At 46.6% G+C, this 20,774-nt stretch overlaps 1 protein-coding gene across 1 annotated transcript in view; it reads right to left on the bottom strand.

Annotated features, from left to right (window-relative positions):
• Nucleotides 1–20,774, bottom strand: part of ELAC2 (elaC ribonuclease Z 2) — a 972,577-nt gene that overhangs the window by 109,044 nt on the left and 842,759 nt on the right. The window contains exon 22 of the mRNA XM_069654514.1: nucleotides 19,554–19,632. Within this exon, the coding sequence (XP_069510615.1) occupies nucleotides 19,554–19,632 (79 nt within the window). The remainder of the gene's footprint in view (nucleotides 1–19,553; nucleotides 19,633–20,774) is intronic.

Genomic DNA, 20,774 nt, shown 5'->3' with positions numbered 1-20,774 from the left:
AACCCTTTTCTCTTCCTGGATGAACCTTCCGCAGTGCCCTACCCCAAGGTCAGGATAAGGAAGCATCCTTCTTTCCCATGCCATCTGGGAGGATACTTTAGGTAGGGTTTCAGAGAGGGATCCGTAGGAATCATCACAGCTCACTGTCAGTTCCGACTGTCAGGTTAGCACCCCAACCTGTCCGAAATGCATCAGTGACCACTGTCACCTGCGGCCCGAGTTGACATACACGGCATCACCTTCGGAACCACAAGGATGCAGGGGGCCATGAAGCCAAGTAACTGCAGAAAAGCTGAGGCCGGGACTTGGTTCTGGCATTGGAGGGCACAGACATTCTGGTCCTCGGGCAGGAATGCCCTGCCCAGGTGAGTTTCCAAGACTGCGCCAATAAACCGTACAGACTGGGATGAGGAAACCTGAGACTTCATGGAAGTTCGGGGAAAAGCGCAAGCATGCTACAGAGTGCACAAGCAGAGTAGATACTCTGATGCTAGATCTGGGGTGTGCGCTTGAATGTACCAGACGTCCAGGTAGAGAAAGAAATTAAAGCCCTCCCTCCTGATGAACTAGCAACAAACACTGCTAGCAACTGGTAGTGATGTTGATCCAATCACAAACCTCTGGTACTTCCTGTGCTTTCGATGAATGGGCACATGGAAGTAGGCAACTTGAAGGTCTAAGAATGCTGACACGTCCTGCAGGTCGAGAGATTGCAGGATCAAGGCAAGAGTAACCATCTTAAACTTGTCCTTGCACAGAAACAAGTTGAGCATCCACAGATCCATAATGGGACTCAAGCCTCCGTCCATCTTTGGCCCGAGGAGAAAAGTACCAAACGCCACGAATCGTTCCAAGTGCGGTACCAGCTCGATCATGCTCTTTGACAGGTGACAGACTTCCTCCATGAGGATGGGGTCTGGAGACAAGGGGGTGGACTGAGGGTCGTGGTCTGGAGGGTGCTGCAGGAATGGGAGACACTTCCCCTGTTGGATACCCTGAAGGCCCAAGGTACCGGACCATTCTGGGTTCAACAGGGAAAAGCCTACACACACTAGTTTTAATTGGCATAGCCGGTCACTGAGGTTTTGCACCCTGGGGCCATCCCCAAGGACTTAGCCGTTGCCTTTGATGACTGGACCTTCTGGAGGGCATCATCAGCATTAGCTCCAAAACGATTTTGGCCATCGAAATGCATGTCCAACAGCTTGGCCTTAACATCAGCCACAAATCCAGACGCCTTCAGCCAACAGTGGTGTCTGACAACAGTGCTTGTGGCCATGGATCTGCCCACAAAATGTCCAGCCCCGATTACAACATCTGACAGGCAGCCTCCATGCCATCAGTAACTATGGAAAGAAAGCTGTCCCTCATCCCTCCTTCAGGGAAGCGTTCAGCCGCATTGGCAACAGTCAACCAAAGGCCGGAGGAGTACTTTGCCATGGTGCAAGAGGCGTTCACGGAACGCAGGGTAAGACTGCTTGATGAAAACAACTTCTCCTGGGTTATTAAAACGAGGCAACCTGAAAAATCTCAGTTGTTGAGAGTTGTAGACTAATCAATTGGGCTGGACGGGTTTTATGTAGGATATTAACTGAATTTTTAAATTTTAATGATGAATTGTGGATGAAATTTGAATACATTGTCTTTGCCTCTATTTAAGGATATCAAATATGCAAATATGTGAAGTTTTACAGTTGATATTTTAAATGCGCTATTGTTGATAAGGATTGTAAATGATCTTGTATTTTAATGTGTGCGCTTAAGGTTTTATTTTTGTAACCAAAAGCACATTAAATAATAAAAATACAAAAAATACAAAAAAAGAAAACTCCCTCTTACCCCAGGTGTCAAACCTCTTACTTTCCCTGTCCAGTGGAAGGGTAGGTGGAGGTCCTCAGGCTAGCCGTCGCAGCCTGAACCACCAAATTCTCCAGTGAGACATGAGAGGAGAGAACACTGAGTCGAATGGAGCAGGACGGTGCTTCTTTGCCATTTCCCGTCCACTGCCAGAACAGAGGCAGGTTTCTCACACACTTCCAGCACGGGGGTGTCTACTGCCACAGGGAAGGAACGTCTCCTTCTTGGAGGCACTGTCCAAGATACCGCACAGTTCAAACTGAACCTTGGACCTGGACGAGTGGAAAGCCCTAGAGTACTTGTCACCTTAGCCATCAATCGCTGAAAAATGGCTTAATGGTTTTCTGGTGAGGGAGCTGGCAGAAAGTTAATCTCTGGGGAGGTACCAAGGCCTCTGGTGATATGCAGGTCTTCGACCAGTGCCAGTATAACTTCACCTTCCCTGTAGAACTACTCCGGGAAATCTCTCACCTCCCTAGAACCCTGGAGTGCAAACCCAAATGGAACCTCGTCACCCTCCACATCACAGAGCTCATACATACTAGACATGAAGGTTGTGAGAAACCTTAGGGTATTCTCACTCATACTCCCCTTGTATCCTCTGTTCAGGTGGCCTGGAGAAGGTCATCACTCTTGGATCCCGACCCTGGGGGTGGAGAAGCGAGGGAGAATCACCTGGATGGAGGGTCCTTGGGGATTGGAGTGCCCACAGGTGAGACATGGTATCCCCATTTCCCTATTGAAGACCAACCTCCTCCGCCAGAATTTATAGGCGATTATGAGCTCTCCCCCCTCATTTCCCCACATTTGACATCCGACAGTACTGGAAGACGCGACTAAGAGTAATGAACACTAAACCATTTCACCATTCTAGGACTGGGACGAGGAAGATGACTGTAGAGTACTGTGAGGGCCAGGCATGTCCTTTTAATGATGGTCAGGCAAGCCCAATTGGGAATCTACACCAGCAACCTGTTAAGTGGTTGCAGGTGTATAAAAAGCAAGCCAGAGAACAGCAGAGGGAGCAACAAAGGCCTTTGTGAGAGAGAACAGCAGGGGACCCTTTTGACAAGAAGGCAGCCGTGGTGGGACCAGAGGAGCCAGGATGCTGGCCGATATCCCAGAAAACTTGTGGGGCACAAGACAAGTGGGCCATGTAATTGCCACAGATGTGGGAGCCTCAACGTTAAAGAGAAAGCAGCAGGAGCTGCCAGTGAACAAGGAAAAGAAAGGATGCCGTCCGCGTCCGTAGAGAATTGCCGGTGTGCAGAAGACAACAACCGGCAGGTGAGCAGGGCTCGCAAAGGTTGGCCAGCTGGCTCCAGAGGCAGAGGAGAAGCAGCGAGAGCCGCCTGACGGGGTTGCGCAGAGCCGGTGAGTGTCGGAGAGAGGCACTCTAGCACTGGGCGCTCCTAGCGGACTGCATATAAGTAACGTTCCTTGAAATTAAACACAGCAAATGCATTTTGAATACTGAACTGAATGGAAACTTGAAATTAAACATATTGAATGCATATTGAACACCGAATTGAATTAAACCATGAAGATAAGCATATTAAATACTGAATGGAATAGAACTTTATGGGCAAAGCAAGTAGCAGTTGACAACCAAAGTGCCCATGTGAAAGAAAACTATGGAAAAGAGCGCAAGTGTGAAAGAGTGCCATAGAAATGTGGGTGGTGCACAAAACCACCACAAAGCAAACGTTTATGAGTAAATGCAGTGCAGCATGGTCAAAGACTGGCAAGAGGTGTATGACACAGTATGGCAGAGCAAAAAGGCTAAGAAGGAAAAGCTAGAGAAGTGTAAAACTACATAAAGACAAGAGGCCGACAAAGAGGAACTAAGTGAATGTGACCTGGTACACAGGGGGCGGTATAGAAGTACTTGTGTGGGCTGAAGAGCATAGGGATCCTGGTTGCGAGACCTGTGATGGGTGGACCATGTGGTCTGTCAACTGTGCCTAGACCAGTGAGCTCTGAATGCCGAAAACCCAAAGACATTGTGAAACAAACCAAGGAGAGACACTAGATGAACTGGTGGGACAAGCCAGCAAGAGGGCCAGGTTGACCTCAAGTTGTGTTGAACTTTGTGAAGTGGCAGAGTTGAAGTCTTGGGGTACTGTACATGCTGTCTTGAGACCAACGACTCAAAAGCCTTTTCATTTGAGCTGTGCTGGCTTGGAATTGGGGGAAGGGAACTCCAAGGATTATTTGGAAGTATATTGCCTTAAACTTGCGAAAAGTAAACTTGAGACTTTTGTCTAACTGTTTTACACTTGGGCAAGGGGAGCTGAAAGAAAGGTGGGAGCTGGAAGAACACCATATCCTTTATTATTATGGACATCCCGACACACTGGGTAGCTATAGTTGTGAGGGAAAGAACAGGTTTTGGACACACGCAGACAGACTTAAGTTGAACTCTTTCACTCAGAATTTTCTATGTTTTCGTTCAGGTGGGGAAATCCCACATTAGCATAGGGCAAATTAGGCCATCTACCATCCTGACATTAGATTTAATAAAGCGTTTTAATTTGAACTTTGAATCTGTTGTCTGTGTCTTGATTCATGATGCCTTCACAGTATCCATAGGGAGTGGAATATATTCCTGTGGAGCTGCGGTGCCAACGACATTGATCAGTGTTGACAACGAAGTCAGAACTGGCGCTGAGACCTCAGCGCCCCCAAAAGCGGGGCCGGTCAGAGTGGAGAAACCTCAGCCTTCTTCTGGACCAGGCCAGAGTCCGTAGATATGCGGGAGTGGCCCCCAGCTGGTTCTCTCAGACTTAACAGATTAAGTGAGGCCCAATTAACTTAGCACACCTGGAGTGGACAGCGCTTTTGCCTGAGTCAAAGGCGAAGGGCCGGAGCCGCTAGCACCTTAGCAAACAGGTCTAGCATTTTAATGTCGGATGTTCTCCCATTCCTCCATGGTGGAAGATTGGGTAGGAAAAGATACCTGTGCCAGCCGCTCTGGAGAATCTATGGAGTGGTGGCACTTCATTTTCGAAGAAGAGGAGTGTCGGGGCAATGACTCACTCAGTGAGCAGGACTTCTTCCAATACTGCTGCTGCTTCTTTTCCATTTCCTTCTCCTTCTCCTTATGCAGAGCTGGCCTGTCTTCGGAGTGGCGGTCCTTGCCGCGCGGCATTAAAAGAGATCGCACAGCCTCACACTTCGCTTTGTGGATGAGCGAGAGGATTTTCGCTGCTGTTTCCCCAAGAGCATTCAGGTGCATGGACTGGCACGACCTGCAATCCTGGGTGCTATGGTCCTCGCCCAGCGGTAGAGACAAATCGGGTGCGGGCCCAAGACTGACATCTGGCGGCCGCAAACCGCACATGGCTCCTTAGATGGAGTAGGCACAGCGCAGAGAATAAACTCAAAGCTCGACCAGCATGTTCAAGATTAGCAAACAGAGTGCATAGAAAAAAAGGAACAGAGGTCACAGGGCGCGGCACCTCATTATATACTGGCCGAGACGTCATGCCTGATATGGGGCATGTAGAGGCATCGGTGGAGCTGACGTAGAGCTGTGCGACTGAACAGTTTGCGAAGAACAGCTGCATGGGATATCACAGATGAAGAATCTGTGTGAGAAAGGAATCCATTAGAAGAAGGCTTTACTGACCTCCAAAAGTCTGGACAGGGTTAAAAAACAAGCAAAAAGAATGGGGTTCCATAGAAATCTATGGAGGGAAAGGTGCAAAAAGAAAATCTTTCCTAACAGCTTTGTTGTAAAGGAAGGGCTCTCGGACCGTGGACCACTGTCGAAGATGTCCATCAAGTCATAAGAATGCAAGGAGTGGGCTAGAATGCTGAGATGTTGGGTGACACCTGCTGGATCTTGATGCGGCCAGGTCCAAAAGATCTGCTTTTTCCATAAAAAGGCAGGCAGGCATGTGTTGTAAATCTACGCCCTCCATGGGGTCCATCCGGAAAGGGACAGGATCCTCCCCTGTTGAAGATGGTTCTCCTGGATTTAAAGAATCCTGACCATGACTCCAACTCGTTGCTTCGGTCCATCGTCAATATCGACAGGGTGGGCCCAATGGGGGCAGTCTGTGCCAATGCCAAAAGGGCCATGTGCAAAGAGGCTGACTTCGAGTCTATCAAGGTCAAGCTCGAAGGCGTGAGACCCAACTTGGAGGCAGTACCTGTGGCATCAAGGATTGAGCTGTACCTGCTGTGGATTTCTCAAAGATTTGTAGCATCTGCTGCTTAAGTCCATCCCCCTCTTTCCCTGCGGCCCCCTTAGGTGGGTACGACTTAACCCTTTCCTCTGAAGGATTGTAATCGTGCCTATGCTTGCACTTCCCATTCTTTTTATGGGAGGACGAGTGGTGAGATTTGCTTCGGGAGCAAGATTTCTTGTTCACTTTCGTGCAATGCTGGTCTTCTCCATCCTTATCCTCAGGCATAGGCCCTTTTTGAAAGAGAACTCCTAAGCACCAACTTTGTTGAGTATTCCCAGAGTGACTTCCGATTCATTTGCTGACAGGTGCCATATTGCAGATGTGTGGTTCTGTGACGAACATTTCGAGCTGCAGTCCCTGCAGCGCAAACCCAATGGTTTAGGCCCTGACATCTTAGCATCAACATTTCTTTTTAGAAAAGGTTTGTCGAACCATGTTCTGAAACAGTGTGCGGAGCGCACGCAAAAAAGGAACCGAGGTATATTTTATTTATTGGATATTTGTAAGGCACCTATACAATCAATAGAGTTTGTACTGATGTATATGTATCACATCCAGAGTAGTGGCATGCAGAGGTCGAGAACAAATTCAAGCGGCACATCGCCCCCTGTCAAAATGTTCCTAGCAGCTGGCACTGAAGGGCACGATCCCTCAAGATGAAGTTTCTGTGGGAGAATACAATCCATTGAAATGGGCTAAACCAATTCAAGCCAAAAGCACAACATTGACAGGGGGAAGGCTTAGTGAAGGAGATTGGTTTTTAACTCTTTCAAAAATTTCAGATGGTCTAGTGGCAGTCTCAGGGCTTGTTCTAGGATCAACATGTCAGTGAGCCCAGGAACTTGACAATATAACATTTAATGAAGGATAGCGTGAATAATCCTGCAGCATCTTCACAAAACCCCAGCATAAGATCTGTTCTATGTGGCCATGGGAAGGCAGATACCACCCCCAGGGTTAGCATCAGGTAGTATCACGTGGGAGGAGTGTTAGGGAGAATTCTCATAAATGCGCAAATTCCCTTCACCTTAGAGACCCCCAGCAAACTTTGCTGGATTTTGAGGACTTGATTTGTTTTCCCTGGAGAGAGTGTGGCCCTTTTCCCCACTCTCTCATGTATTTTGAAATGTCTTTTACTCTTGTGTTTCTTTTGGTTAGGGAGTCAAACCAACTCCATAGGCATCATCATTTCATTTGCATCACACAGCACCCTCAGTGCAGTGGCACAGGGAAACCTTTTCAGGCTTTCTCAAGGTTTCTTCTCTGGGATAAACTACTGTTTCCCAGAGTAAGTAAAGTGAAATTGACTTTACTAGTCTTTTCAAATTCCTAGACCCAGCAAACCCCATCTTACAATAGAGTGCTGGAGGGGTTACTTAGTATCCCCTGTGTCCAGATACTCATGTAGCCAGTGCTTAATTTGTAAAAAAATAAATGCCAGTGCCCAAAATATATTGGCCCCATAATGCCGGGTGGGGTGCCGCCCTGAGCGTGGGCGCACCGGCCGCGTCAGTTCAGTGCTAGACCTACCTAGATCGGCCCACCAGCAGCCCATCACACTGCTGCTGCTCCATGTCACATGTTTGGCGCTGCAGCAACTACTGGCACAGGCTAGTAGTAAATACGCAACTAAGACATGCTCCTCCTGTAACTGCGCCTCGATGCCCCAGGGCTGTGTGAGCACTTTAAAAATGCAAAAAAATAAAAAAGCATTCTGTTTCAGTCACTGTTGCACTGTATTTGTCTCTACCCCTTCTGCCCCATCTGACAGTCTGTTAAAGTACACCAAGTATTGTTAATCGGTTACCTCCAGGAATAGCCCCCTCCCTCAGACCGTTCTTCAATCACCACATCCAGGTGTTTTGTGTAATCAATTTACTCTCAATCCCTTATCAGTCATCACCTCTCATAAATGCATCCCCCTTCACCCTTCCTTCAAGCATGAGCTTGGTGTTGTATAACGTGGAAAAAGTCATTTCTGCAAGACATTGTTGTGAAATCAACAGCCTGTGCTACTTCTGCTTTAGGGCCTCTTTCCACCTTCACAAATATTAAAAAGCTAAATATGTTTTGTCACCCAGTATTCAGGAGCCAGAGGAGAATGCATATTTAGATACGTCCTTCCCTCCGACATGTTCTTGACATACTTCACTAAACTGCGGGGTGTAACAGACACCCACCTCCCTATCTGAGGATTCCTATCTGAGGATTGCATGTGCTCTAATTCGGAGCACATGCTCGGAGCGTATTGTACCCAGGTTAAGGGGCCACATCTGGTGTATAAACCACACATCAGGATAGAAAACATGCGCTGGAATTATGTAAAACAATGACAGCAAAATACGGTTGAGAATTATACACGAATACTCAACTAGTGCTTTTATTTATGACAACAGATTAGTGGGCACGTGCACCATTTTTATCCCCGTCTAGTTTCCATGTGTGTATCTTTAAACCTGAAATGGCATTTCAGAAGTTCGTCTTTACATGGGCTTTTCGCGCAAAGTGCAGCCGGTTCGGTTTCGGCCTAATACGTGCACCGTTCCGGGTCCCCTCGCTGAAGCTTGTTTGTGAACTAATGAGGCCGGTAACATTAAAAGGAAGAACGGAAACGCCCAGGCAAAAATGCACAGTTCATGTTTCGCTTAGATGAATGCTATCCAGGGTCGGAGTGGGGCATACAATTGTCTCGAGTCGGGCTCGGCACCAATGAAAAAGTGGCCAAAGTTGCAAACGACAATTCATTCCTTTTGTGACAGACACTAGTGGGGCCACGCTGCCGCCCGTGCCCCGCCCGGTCCTGGGCTTTGCCCTGCCTTGCCTCAATCACTTAGGCTACCTTCCGTGGGGCCACCAGTGCCACGGTCATGCTGAGCCCGATGATGACAAAAATAGGTGTGCAGCGCATCGGCCCCATGGAAGGTAAGATTTTAAAAGAAAAAACATATTTGGCCGGATGGGGCCCATCACTTTGAAAGTGATGGGCCACAGCCGCCACTCAAAATAAGTTATTTCTTTTAAACCTATCTTCTGTGGGGTGGGGCCCCGGCCCCACGGAAGGTCAGGTTTTCAAAGAAAAAAGTAAAAAACATACTTTTCGGCACAATCCACGGGCCCGGCCACCCGCGGCAGAGTCATCCGACTCAGTCTGCGGCAGCCGGCAGCTCCAGGTCACAGAAATTGGCCTGGGCCTGGCACCGACTGCAGTCAGCAGCACACTGCACACAGGTCACACAGACAGAAGCCTGTGCGCGGACGGGCCCCTGGTAGGGTCCTGACTCCTGGGCAGTCAGGACACCACCAGGGGACCATGCCGCCGCCCGGGCCCCGACCTTCCTTGCCTGATCACTTGACTGTGACAGGCTCAGGCTACACAGTACGCAACAACAAGTGACTTACCTGCTTTGCCGGCTGGGACTTGGCCTCAGGGAGGAGGGGGGTCGGTGCGCACATTGGCACCCGCCCAAATGAAAAAGCAGGCAGAGGGGGCCCCAGAAAGCAACTAGGCCGCACCACGCAGGGCAGGCTCTCTCTCTCACAAGTCAGGACCGGCGACGCCATGCCTCGACACCTTCACTTCACAGTAACTTGTGAAATGAAGTTGCGCCTCGCTGCCTCCTGTGGCAACAACAACACGTCACCATGTAATTTCACTGGCTCAGAAGAACAGCCAATGAAAACTGCACATTCTGTGTTACTATACACAATGTATCAAATACTGCATAGTAACAACAGAATCGTAGTTTTTATTGGCTGTTTGTAACAGTTTGTTGTTCATTGCTATTGCTGCCCCCGCCCCCCCCCCCCCAATGCCCAGCCAGCCATGGCCTGCAACCACAAGAGAGATCGAGATCAGAATGACAAATCCCAATGATTTATAATCGAAGCAAAGCGAAGTGGAAGAACAAATAAAGCAATGGCACGTGCGCTGGCCCCGCATGAGTTCCGGTGCCCAAAAAAAGAGTGCCGGTGTTGGGCACCTGCAACCACCCCCACAAATTAAGCACTCCATGTAGCAGTCAAATGCTACCCCTTCCTCTCCGAATGGCTGGTGGCAGTAGTTTTACAACAAACTACCATGATTTTTCACGGACGCGAACACCGGTAGCGTTAAATCACGTGAGCTATGTTTTTCAAGATGGCGTCTGAGCCCCCTCTGTAAAAACATGTCCCAGTCTTCTTTTTTCGCCATTTCTTTGTGGAACGGTCCTTCTAGAGTTTTTCTCTGCGCACCAAACCAGGTTTGGCTCCTTTGTTCATTCGCCTTTGGCGGGCTTCAGGAGTGAAGACCGCCTCTGGTGCCCGAGTGTTAGGCAGAAACCTGTGCAGTTCCCTTGGGGAACACTGCAAAAGATTTAAGACTACAGGTATAGCAGTAAACCCACTTGGTAGCAGTCCGCACCACCCAGATTTACCTGGTAGCTGTGGCTGAGCAGTCAGACTTCCCTCAAGAAGAGTCAGGCAGTATGCAAAGTATACACAATATGTACTCAGACACAATAGCACAAGCAAACACTGACCAGAGCTTGGTTTCAAAAGTATATAGTTATTTATTTATAAAACACACATAAGTTGAAATCACTCTAGCAAAATATAGTAAAAACACTTCAAACACAGTTATAATGAAAGCAGTTCCAACCCTTACTCCTATCTAGACAACTCTAAGTTAACACCACATAATTAAAACAGAGGTGAGCGCTTAACGTTAGATGACACTCTAGTAGGTTCAAGAAAGGGGTAAAAAAGAACAGGAATGGGTTAAACACACCACTCTAAGGTCCAGAACACTTGCAATAGACTCAAAGAAGCACAAAGTCACAGGTGAGCAAAAGTCACTAGGCAGGGCCCACTCTTAGAGTAGCCGGAGCGAAAATGTGCCCAAGATCACACTGTTGTTAAGGATTCAAAGTCTTGCAAAGAGTTAGAAAGAGTTTAGAGTGGCTTAAAAAGTTTAGCCAGGGTGTCCCAGGCACTCCCAGGTTCGAAAGCCGGGGGCTAAATCTACCCCGTACAGTCGGTGGCAAGGGAAGCCAGGCGGAACACGGTACCTTAAGTGGAAAGGATCCTCCAGCGGTGGCAGTTTTTCCAGGCAGTGGCAGCAAGGCTCGACGTCGGTCAGGGGAGAAGAAGTTCTCGCTGAAGAGCAGAAGAAGAAGGTCGTTGCACTGCCCGGGAAGAAACCAGCCGCGGAGTCCTCCGGTTAAAGGGTTGTACCGACTTTCGTGGTTGGGGTAAAAGGTGGTGGGGTTCCGGTTGCCGGGGTGCTTGGCACTGGCAAGGCGGCCACGAGATACCTCGAGAAGCGAAAAGAAGGCGAAAAACTGGTTGTCCCCACCAGTCAAGGGAAGGAGTCACTCTGTTAAGAGTTCTCCTCGGTCGTCGGGAAAAGTGGTGAGACGGTTCAGCAGGGCTCCACCGGGTGGTGTCGTCGAAGCAGGTCGGCTCAGCTCTTCCCTCGTCGGATTCTTGGTCCTGTGGCGACTTCTGAAGTTCCAGTCCCCAAAGCCCTGCTTTTATGCAGCAAACCCCCATTCACCCAGCCTAGCTGTCACTCAAACATGCTAAGTGGTGAGCCGGCCGGCTCACCACTTGGGCCAATCAGGACGGAGTGCGACTTGAGTTACCAAGGTAACTCAGTCCAGGGTGCCTAAATCCCCCTCCACCCCTCCTAAGTACCCCAGACAGAGTGGCACCACTTTGGAGGGCTTCTGTGGAGAAGCCCGCCAAAAGTGGAACAAAGGGCTCCACTTTGGGTCAGAGTTACAGAGGCGAACGCCAACGCCATTTTAGAATCAAGTTTTGGCAAAAAGTCCCAACCGGAGTTATAATAATAAATATATAAACCGGCGGTATGTTTAAGGCTACCGTAAATAAATAATTAAATGTGTTAGCCTAAAACAATGGGAAATCCCATAGGGAAATATTTGCGGTCGAATATAAAGAGTAGTTTCCACTGCCACCAGCCAAAACTCGATCAGGGGGGGACGGAGACGTGCCCCCTCGACTAACAGACCCTGGGGCAATTGAATTGCCCCAGCCAGTACGTCCACAATATGATGGTTTGTACTGGTTCTGTTCAGGATTCAAGACTAGCAAAGTCTTTGGTGACTTTACATGCCCTGGGAGACAGTAGTCAGTCCCAGGGTATGGAGTCTATGTTGGGGAGTCCCTAGGACACCCCTGGGTCACGGCACAGAGGGTGCTGTGTAACCCACATCACAAAAATACATGAGGCCCTATGGAGTAAAAGACCCCATAGCCCATTCAACACAAGGTTTAACCAAGAAAACACACTTCAATGTGTCCAAGAGTGAGGGTAAAAGAGTCTCACTCTTGGCAGGAGAAAAAAAGAAACCCCAGAAATCCAGCAAAGCTGCTGGGGGACTCACTAGGTAGGGAAATTCAGCCTAAACAGAGAATTCTCCCTAACACCGAGTGTCTGGGGTGGGCAGGAAGTGAGGGAGGTGCCCAAGCTCCCTGTGCTTAGTCTCTTAGGAGACCCAAATGCACTCTGTGGTGATTGGCTGGCTGACTGTCCGGCAAGGACAGACACCCTACTGGGTGAGTGACAGCTAGGCAGGAATGAATGGGAGAGAACTGAATAAAAGGCGAGTCTCTTGGCTTGGAAGGCAGAGTCAACCACTGGAACGAAAGAACCGAAGATTATCTTGAAGAGTACAGCTGCTGCAACTCCTGGACCGTTGGTTTGCCCGGTAAAGCCCTGCTGCATGTCCGAATCGCCAAGTTCACCTCGACAGAGAAGCCTCTGCAAGGACGACTTCTTCCTTTGAGTTGGTGGGACCAATCAACTCGACAGTAAGCCACCTGGATACCAATCTCCGAGCTGGTTGCATTTTCCTCAGAGTGCTGCAGGAATCCGTATAACCAGGGAGAGGGACACCAGTTTGTGTCCTTACTCACAATGAAGATTTGCCAAGTGCCAGCTTTTATACCAGTCCCAGTGCAGGAGTCCCCCGACGTCCTCCCTCTTGTCCCCACGACTGAGGCACAGGAACAGTGAGATCTGCAGGAACTGCCAGGAACAGAAGTCACCAGCTGCATCTTTTTCTTCATTGTAAGCTACTGTGGAAATAAGACTTACCTCACGCGGTGAAAGTGCTTGAAACTTTTGCAACTCGCAGGCCTAAACAGCTTGTGACCAAACATACGATTCTTCATTTTACAAACCACTTCTGAGAACTTTTGCAGAGACTTTACCGTTTACTTACCAGAACCGCTTTATCCTATCCAAGACTTTAGCCCATTGACTTTGGCCTAGCCTATTGAATTGAATTGACTCTTCTGGTGAACTCAAAGTATTTGCACTGTTTAAGAATAATTCTAACCTTTCATGTTCTAATAATCTTTGCCTTTTCAATCCTCTTGAAAAGTATTCTCAATTAGTATTGAAGTATATTTGTGTGTGATTATATTGCCTCCTTCTTATGAATGTTTTATAACTGTCAGATAAAAAAAAATAATAAGTATTTATCAAAGAAACCTTGAGTGTAAGAGTTTATTTGAACACTTGTGACTGTAGACCTCTGTGTAACATCATTACTGCTCACATTCCCCTCATGAGATGAGCCTGGCTGCTCAGCTACGCTACCAAAACTGTGTAGTACAGACTTATACCAAAGGTTGGTTTGCTTACACCTGTAGTCCTAGTTGTGTGTAGTGGTCCCAAAGGGTACTGAATACAAACCTTGCCTAACAAGGATCACATGAGAGGGGATGGCTGGCAGGGAGAAGTGGTGGCTCCTTTGGGAGCCAAGTGGTATTCTTATTGTGAGGATGAATGTTCTGTAATTTCCAAGGACCTCATGAGGAAACCCAAGGAACCTTATGTGAAATGTTATCTAGACAAAATAAGTTGCACACCTTGGGAGTTCATCAATCTCATGTGATATCCTTTAGTAGTGAGGATTCTGCCTTATGTGGACGTCTTAGCCCTAATGTTAAGTCACATATCAACTTTATAAAATTTCCCTATAACACCCAGCTTAACAATCCCATAGAAATGAACGGAACAAAGTGCTGCTGTAATGCGCAACATCGGAGAACACTACTGAAGCCGCCAACAGTAACCAGTGAACCTCAGAAGAGGAACAGGGCACCAGGCGCTTCATAACTTCTTTGGATTCTGTGAATAAGCTATGGGTAGCCCGAGAGCAGAGTAACAGTTGGAGGGCGAGGCAAGGACAGATAAATATATGCCTAACTAATACCCCTTATTGGCGAAATGTAAAAAGGCAAAAAGTGTGAAATGTCCCTATATTAGAAGTCAAATGGGAAAACCTGTAACCCATATTGCCTACAGCCAGGAGGCTGTCTAAATGAAGTGAATTTGCACAAAGAAGCACTTTCCCATTTATGAGACATCAAATTGAGGAAACCTGTAGCCCACATTGCAAACAACCAAGAGGTTATTCAAGAGAAGTAAAAGCCAACTATAGGGATAGGAGTTTTGTTTGTGGCAGGAGAGTGAACCAGGAAAGGGACCTTTTAGAGTTAGCCCGGGCAGGCCAGTAGACCAGGAAAGAAACCGTTGAAAGAAATGTGTTTGTGGCGAAAAGGTGTTGAAGAAGTAACATTGAGATTATATTCTTTTGACAAACTGTTGCATCACCAAGGGTGGTGGCTGTGCTAACCTGACCAAATGTATTCAATTGGAAGAATCATTGTGGTGTGCTAAAATTTACTTTGAAGTCAGAGAAAGACATTGAGTGAAGAAAACAATTGCCTTGGTTTATGAACTGGTATTTTGTGAAAAACATTTGCCTTATGAAAGAGTGTACTGTGGAAGAGAACTTTTACTTTGGTTTTTGATCAAGTGCTTTGTAGAAGAGACATTTGATTCATTAATTGGAAAGACGCAACGGATGAGACATTTTGTGATGAACTGAAAGGATCTATGTTTAATCAGAACTTGTTTAAGGTAATTCCTGAATTGACCCAGGGTACTGGAGTCCAACCCTGGTCACAAGGAGTACTTTCGAAAACATCCAAGCTTGAACGTTTGCATTGTTTCATTGAACTGAAGTCAGACAAATATTACTTGTACATTTGTGAATGTTGTATTAGTGTGAGGGTCAGAAACTAGACATTAGGTAATTTTTTATTCATTTGCTAGGTAGGGATACTCTAGTTAGGATAGGAAAGATAGGCGTTTATCTCACCTCTTATTTTATTTAGAAAAAAGGCAAACATTGAGAAAACTATACCTCTAGGTCCGTCTCACATTTCTGACCCCTCACATTAGACAGATTTCTTTATACCGATCTCGGGATTGGAGGCATTATATTGTGCTGTGCCAGCTAATGTGGTGCAATGGGCTAATTGACAGTCTTGAAGGTAATCCTTTACACTACACCGACATCCAGTAAAGGGATTTTAGGTACAATCAGAATTTATCAAGCAGAGATCAAGTCTGGCTGCATAGTACTAGACTTCAGCTGCTTTAGAGTTTCTTGCACAAATCAACGTACATGAGGCAACAGTAGTCCATGTCTGATAGCATTTGGGGCGGGACCAGTTAGAGATATTAAGGGCAAGATATTTCATAGTATGTTTTTGAAGGTTGGCTAGGCAAGGTTCCCCATAGATTACTGCCTCTGTTTTGGTGCTTTTGAAGCACAAGCTAGTTTGCATCAGCCATTCTTGGATCTGGTTAACGTGGGGTACAATGTCTCAGCTTGTGAGTTTACTCTTTTCACTGTTGAATAGGATCTGTCTTCTATCCATATACATTTGGAACAACATTTCAGGAAGGTTATTCCAGGAAGTCAGTGGGTAGACATACACACTGAACCATATCATGATACGTAGAGGTGACCGTATGAGCAGAAAAAAAAAGGCTGTACATGCCCTATTGGATTTTTATTTTCAAAGAACTTCACTGCATCATAATTGTTTTAGGTACACGAGAACCATTTGCTTGCCTAAACTATATTATAGTCTTTCCTGAACAGATCTCCCCACACAGAGTGGTGGAAATAGTTGTGGTGCAAACATGACAGCTCTACATCCTAAAGGGGCACCTATCCAAAGAGATAAGGAGTTGAATGCAGGGTAGGCAGGTAACTGGGATGTTGCCTATGACTAATTAATTTCTGCCCTGCTGGAGTAGAAGGATGAACAGAGGCTACAGCGCCCACTCAGCCCTCACACGTCTACAAACCAAGAGCCAACAAAATCAAAAGGTAAAACAGGCACAGATAAGCGATATACTGCCTTCGCCTTTTGTGGTAACGTGGGCTGAGGGAAGGCTATACACTCAAGAGGCGTGTGAATGTGGCTGAGTAGCAACCCAAACTGGGAAGTGGAACAGTCCAAAATAAAGGAATGTCCCATCAACGTTTTATAATAATACATGCTTTAATCAAACAGCCGAGGTACAATTGTAACTAACTAGAAAACACTATCCCTGTAGAAAGAACACAGAATATGCAAAGATAGAAAAGATGCAGCACTCTGGGCAATGAGACAGGGAGAAAAGGTAATAAAGACCACAATGTGCAAAGGATATGTTTTGAGGTGGAAAAAATTTATTTAAAAGACCTAGCAGTCTCTAGGGCACACAGATAAACTATGGAGGCAGATACCAGTCATGAATACATTTGCAAAGGTCTAGGTGGTTCAACTGTGTCGAACCAGGCTTCTTGGCATCGATTGCAGGTTCTCTTCGGTTCGAAGATGCAGCAGTTGTCGTGGTCCAGCAGCAAGCTGGCGTGGAGTCGGGGTCGGACAGAATGCAGCTGCGGCCTCAAATCGTTTTCTCACTGTGTGCGGATCGGGCGGTCAAAAGGTTCGATTCGGCAGTCAAGCTGGGCCGGGATGTGCAGGCGATTCTATGCGGTTCTTCGAGGTCACGCGTCGGGAGGCACTATTTTCGGGCCGATTGACTTACAGGAGCTGCAATGATTATGAGGCTGCTGCTTCAGACAGACTAGGGCAATGCAAGGCAGCAGTGCTTCATTGGCTTGAGCCGAAGCAATGCTGTGCTACAGTGGTGCAGTGGAGAATGGAGTCGAACAGGCAAGAGCCGTTCAACGAACAATGGACGCCAAAGGCAGCGTCAAACGATCCTGGTAGTTCAGTGTTGAACATGCTGAAGTCACGTCTCGCAGCAGTTCGATAGCAGGGATCTCGTAAGTTATGGCTTCCCCGTGCTGCGAGTCCCACTCCAGGGTCTCAAGTGCTAAGGTTAGTCCCAAACACAGGGGTGGCTGGCACACACCTTCAGGGTTCAGGCAACAAGGAGGCTGGCAGAGATGCAGTCGTGGTCCAGCAGCAGAGTTCACCCCCAATGGCCAATGGGGATGGCTAGGGGACAGAGCTCGCCTCTGAATTGGAACACCTGCCTTCACCTCACAACTCGATGACTATGGAAAGGACTGCTCTCCTAGCAAGGTCCAATAAAATCTTCTTTCAGGATTGGAGTCCAAAGGATGATTCAAAGAAGTGGTGTGGGGTCCCTTCTTTTAAAGGAAAAAGTCAGCAGATGATTGGACTAAGGCAAGCCGGCTTTAGGGGTCCAATCCCTGTTCTTTAAATGAGTGGAATTTGCCCTTCTGACCTCACACCCAAAGTGATTTGTGCTACAGGAAGCGGAGGGGACAGGAAAAAAAAAGAGGCAGAGAGAAATAAGACGGACAAAGTTTCCCAAAACCTGTACAGATCTCCCTCTGGCTACACTAGCCCAGCCCCCTATCCTTCTGAAGATAATCAAAGGCCTTCACATATGCAGCACCCTGGTGTGAGGCTACTCCCTTTGAATGGGTGTGCTCTTGATGCCCAGGAGCAGAACAGCTGCCTGCTGTGCAGCTGTCCCAGGCGGAGCGTTCTACCTGACCTCACAAAGAGATCAAAGGAGGTATGGCCATTCAGGTTCCTGGACTGTCATGTGACAGGCTCAACCCCCCCGCTGGTCAGAATACACATCCCCCTTCCTCAGCTGAGCTTGGCTCACATGAGCTGACGTGTGAAATATCAATTTGAATGTGCCTGAAATGATAATAAGTAATGCTATGCAGTACAGCTTTACCCGGTGCATAGCTTTATTATTATAGTTCATCCTGCCACTATCCTGGGCTATTTATGATCATCATAGTTTTGGCAGAGCGCAGCCCCTGCACTACAGAGGTTTGGCTGTCGCTGCAGCTGTCAAATGGAAAACTGCGACCTTTTTAACCTGCTGTGTGCCATTGGTATAACAGGTGTTGCAAGTCAGGATACTGATGCAGCAGGACACAAACTATGTTTTTGGCATGGAGTTTATAGAAGGGAAATCTGATTGGTAAATTGCACTTTCAGAGATGGAATTACCAGCATCATTTTATTTTAATAAAAATCAAACAATCCAGGGGTTTCACACCCGTACCAGATTGCAATTCATCACAATGCCCCAACACATGGTTGTGGTCTCTTCACAGGTAGGCCAACACATGCTAATAAACAAAAAACAATCGGGGTACAGTATGCCAAAGGTGAATTCAGATATATAGTCTAAGTGTCACGGCGATTACCAGTGCGTCCCGCCATGCCTCTCTTCCATGAAGGGCCCGATGGCGGCACCGGGATTGCCTTCCTCGGCGTGCGCTGCCCTGCCATGCTGTGCTCCTAATGCTGCCATGTCGGTCTCGATGCGCATACGCGGAACCACGCTTCGCGACTGCCATAGTGGCCCCCAGGAGAGGACGAAGATCGGGCCGTGCACGCCGGGGAAGGCGATCCCGGTGTCACGATCAAGCCTGCCATGGAAGAGAGGGATGGAGGGCTGCACAGTTAAGTGCCGTGAAACCAAGGGTGATGGGGTAAATAAATGCAAAGGCATCACATTTAGGTGTGGAAACTATCTTTAATCCTTAAATGCTAGGGAGCTTTTGGTAAACATGAAAGAAAAATGCTTAAAAAACATTAATGGTGCTAGCATAAGGAATTGGAGAAGGGGCAAGAGTGAGTAATCTGCTCTCCAATAAGTAGAACTAGAGAAAAAGAAAATTGTCATGTTGGTACATGGACATGCATCCTTAATGCCTACTGCTGTGCTTGCCTACACGGGGACGGTAAAAGACCTACTGAAGCAAGCCTACATTCTCAATGGGCATGATATCTTTCACATAGTGGGTGGGGTTGGGATCCATTACTAGCGACTAGTGCTAGCTACAGAAAAAGGGAAAGCATTGAATGCCTGCTTCCTCTGCCCTCTGCTGTCAAGGTGTGAAAGTTCACAATATTCTAGTGATGCCTTGCCATGGTCAGTCTTGGGAGGTGGAGGTACATCGAAGGAACAGGAACATCACACATGGAATATGTCTAGGGCTAATGACTCCCTCCCTGTAATCCATAAGTACAGACATCTGTGAAAGCACTTTCCCATATCATTTCCTTCCAGCACAAATTGAGTATTAAGAATATCCCAATGGCATAATTTCTACTCAGTATACCCCTGAGCAAAGTTATAACCAAACAGTGCAAACAAGATTCTGTGGGAAATACCTGTGGGTTTTTTCAACTGCTTCATCTTCCATACCATCTTCTAGGGTTGCCTCGTGGATAAGCAATGTGGCATTTTTACCTGTTAAACATTAAACATTTTAGGCAAAAGACAGACAGAACAGAATTCATATTAAAACTATGCTTTAGACTACTAACATTCTGAAAAAAGGGACAACAGATCCAACATCAAAAGATGATGTTGCAAAGACAGAAAGAAGGATCTGCTTCAACAGAATGGCTGAAATAGTAGACACTAATCAACAAGCTCTACACTAAAGCAATCGAATATGGAATGTACACAATATACAGGATCTTACTGAAATCTGTCAACACAATGTTTTTGTACAAAATGCAACCATTAAATAATCAGAATAATAACCATTTCACCAAATGTGAAAGCCATTAGTAGACAACTGAAACCATCCTTCATTAATAGTTCAAAGGGTACTCTTGCACTTGATATCTCCAAAGCTGAAATCACAAAGTGCAAACCAATACTTAAAGCGCCTATGCCGACATTTATAAACTGTTACACATTATTACACTTATCCACACATCTGCGGTTGAGGACAATGCTATTGAATCCATTATTCCATGATCTTTAATGCTTCATATCATGATGAAATGCAACCTTATCAAAATAGGTTATATTTTTGTAAGGCCACGTTACATACTTTCAAAGACACATCCCTTCACTGTGTGCCACTTAACAAGGGAGTTTCATGTACTTGCTGTGTTCTAAAGCGTAAAGAAGCCCAGCACGTATCAAAGCACGGTGTGACAAAAAGAATACTCATCCATGTACTCCTGCAGATTGGTGGCTAAACCACCTAACCAGATGGAAAAATTACTTAATGTAATGTTCTTTCTATGGATTTTTCTCCTACAGATTCCTCATCTGATAGATATACTCATCCAGCTCTGCGGCTCGGAAACTTTTTCGACAGGGGGCATAGTGGACCTCGACTCGATCATCGATCTGTGTTGCTAAGTGCTTGATCGTCGGCTCCGGATGAGGATACTTTTTCCATTTAAAATATATATATATATATATATATATATATATATATATATATATATATATATATATATATATATATATATATATATATATATATATATATATCTTTTTGAATTCACTCTGCATTCATAAAGAAATTGTTTCTGTAACAGAAATAATTTTTTTATGAAGGCAGAGTGTCTACAAAAAAACTTTCTTTT

The sequence above is a fragment of the Ambystoma mexicanum genome, chromosome 3q (assembly GCF_040938575.1).
Source record: "Ambystoma mexicanum isolate Mex_15411 chromosome 3q, UKY_AmexF1_1, whole genome shotgun sequence".
Lineage (NCBI taxonomy): Eukaryota > Metazoa > Chordata > Amphibia > Caudata > Ambystomatidae > Ambystoma > Ambystoma mexicanum.
Note: the sequence above shows the minus strand (reverse complement) of the source record. Positions and strands in the feature narration are given on the sequence as shown.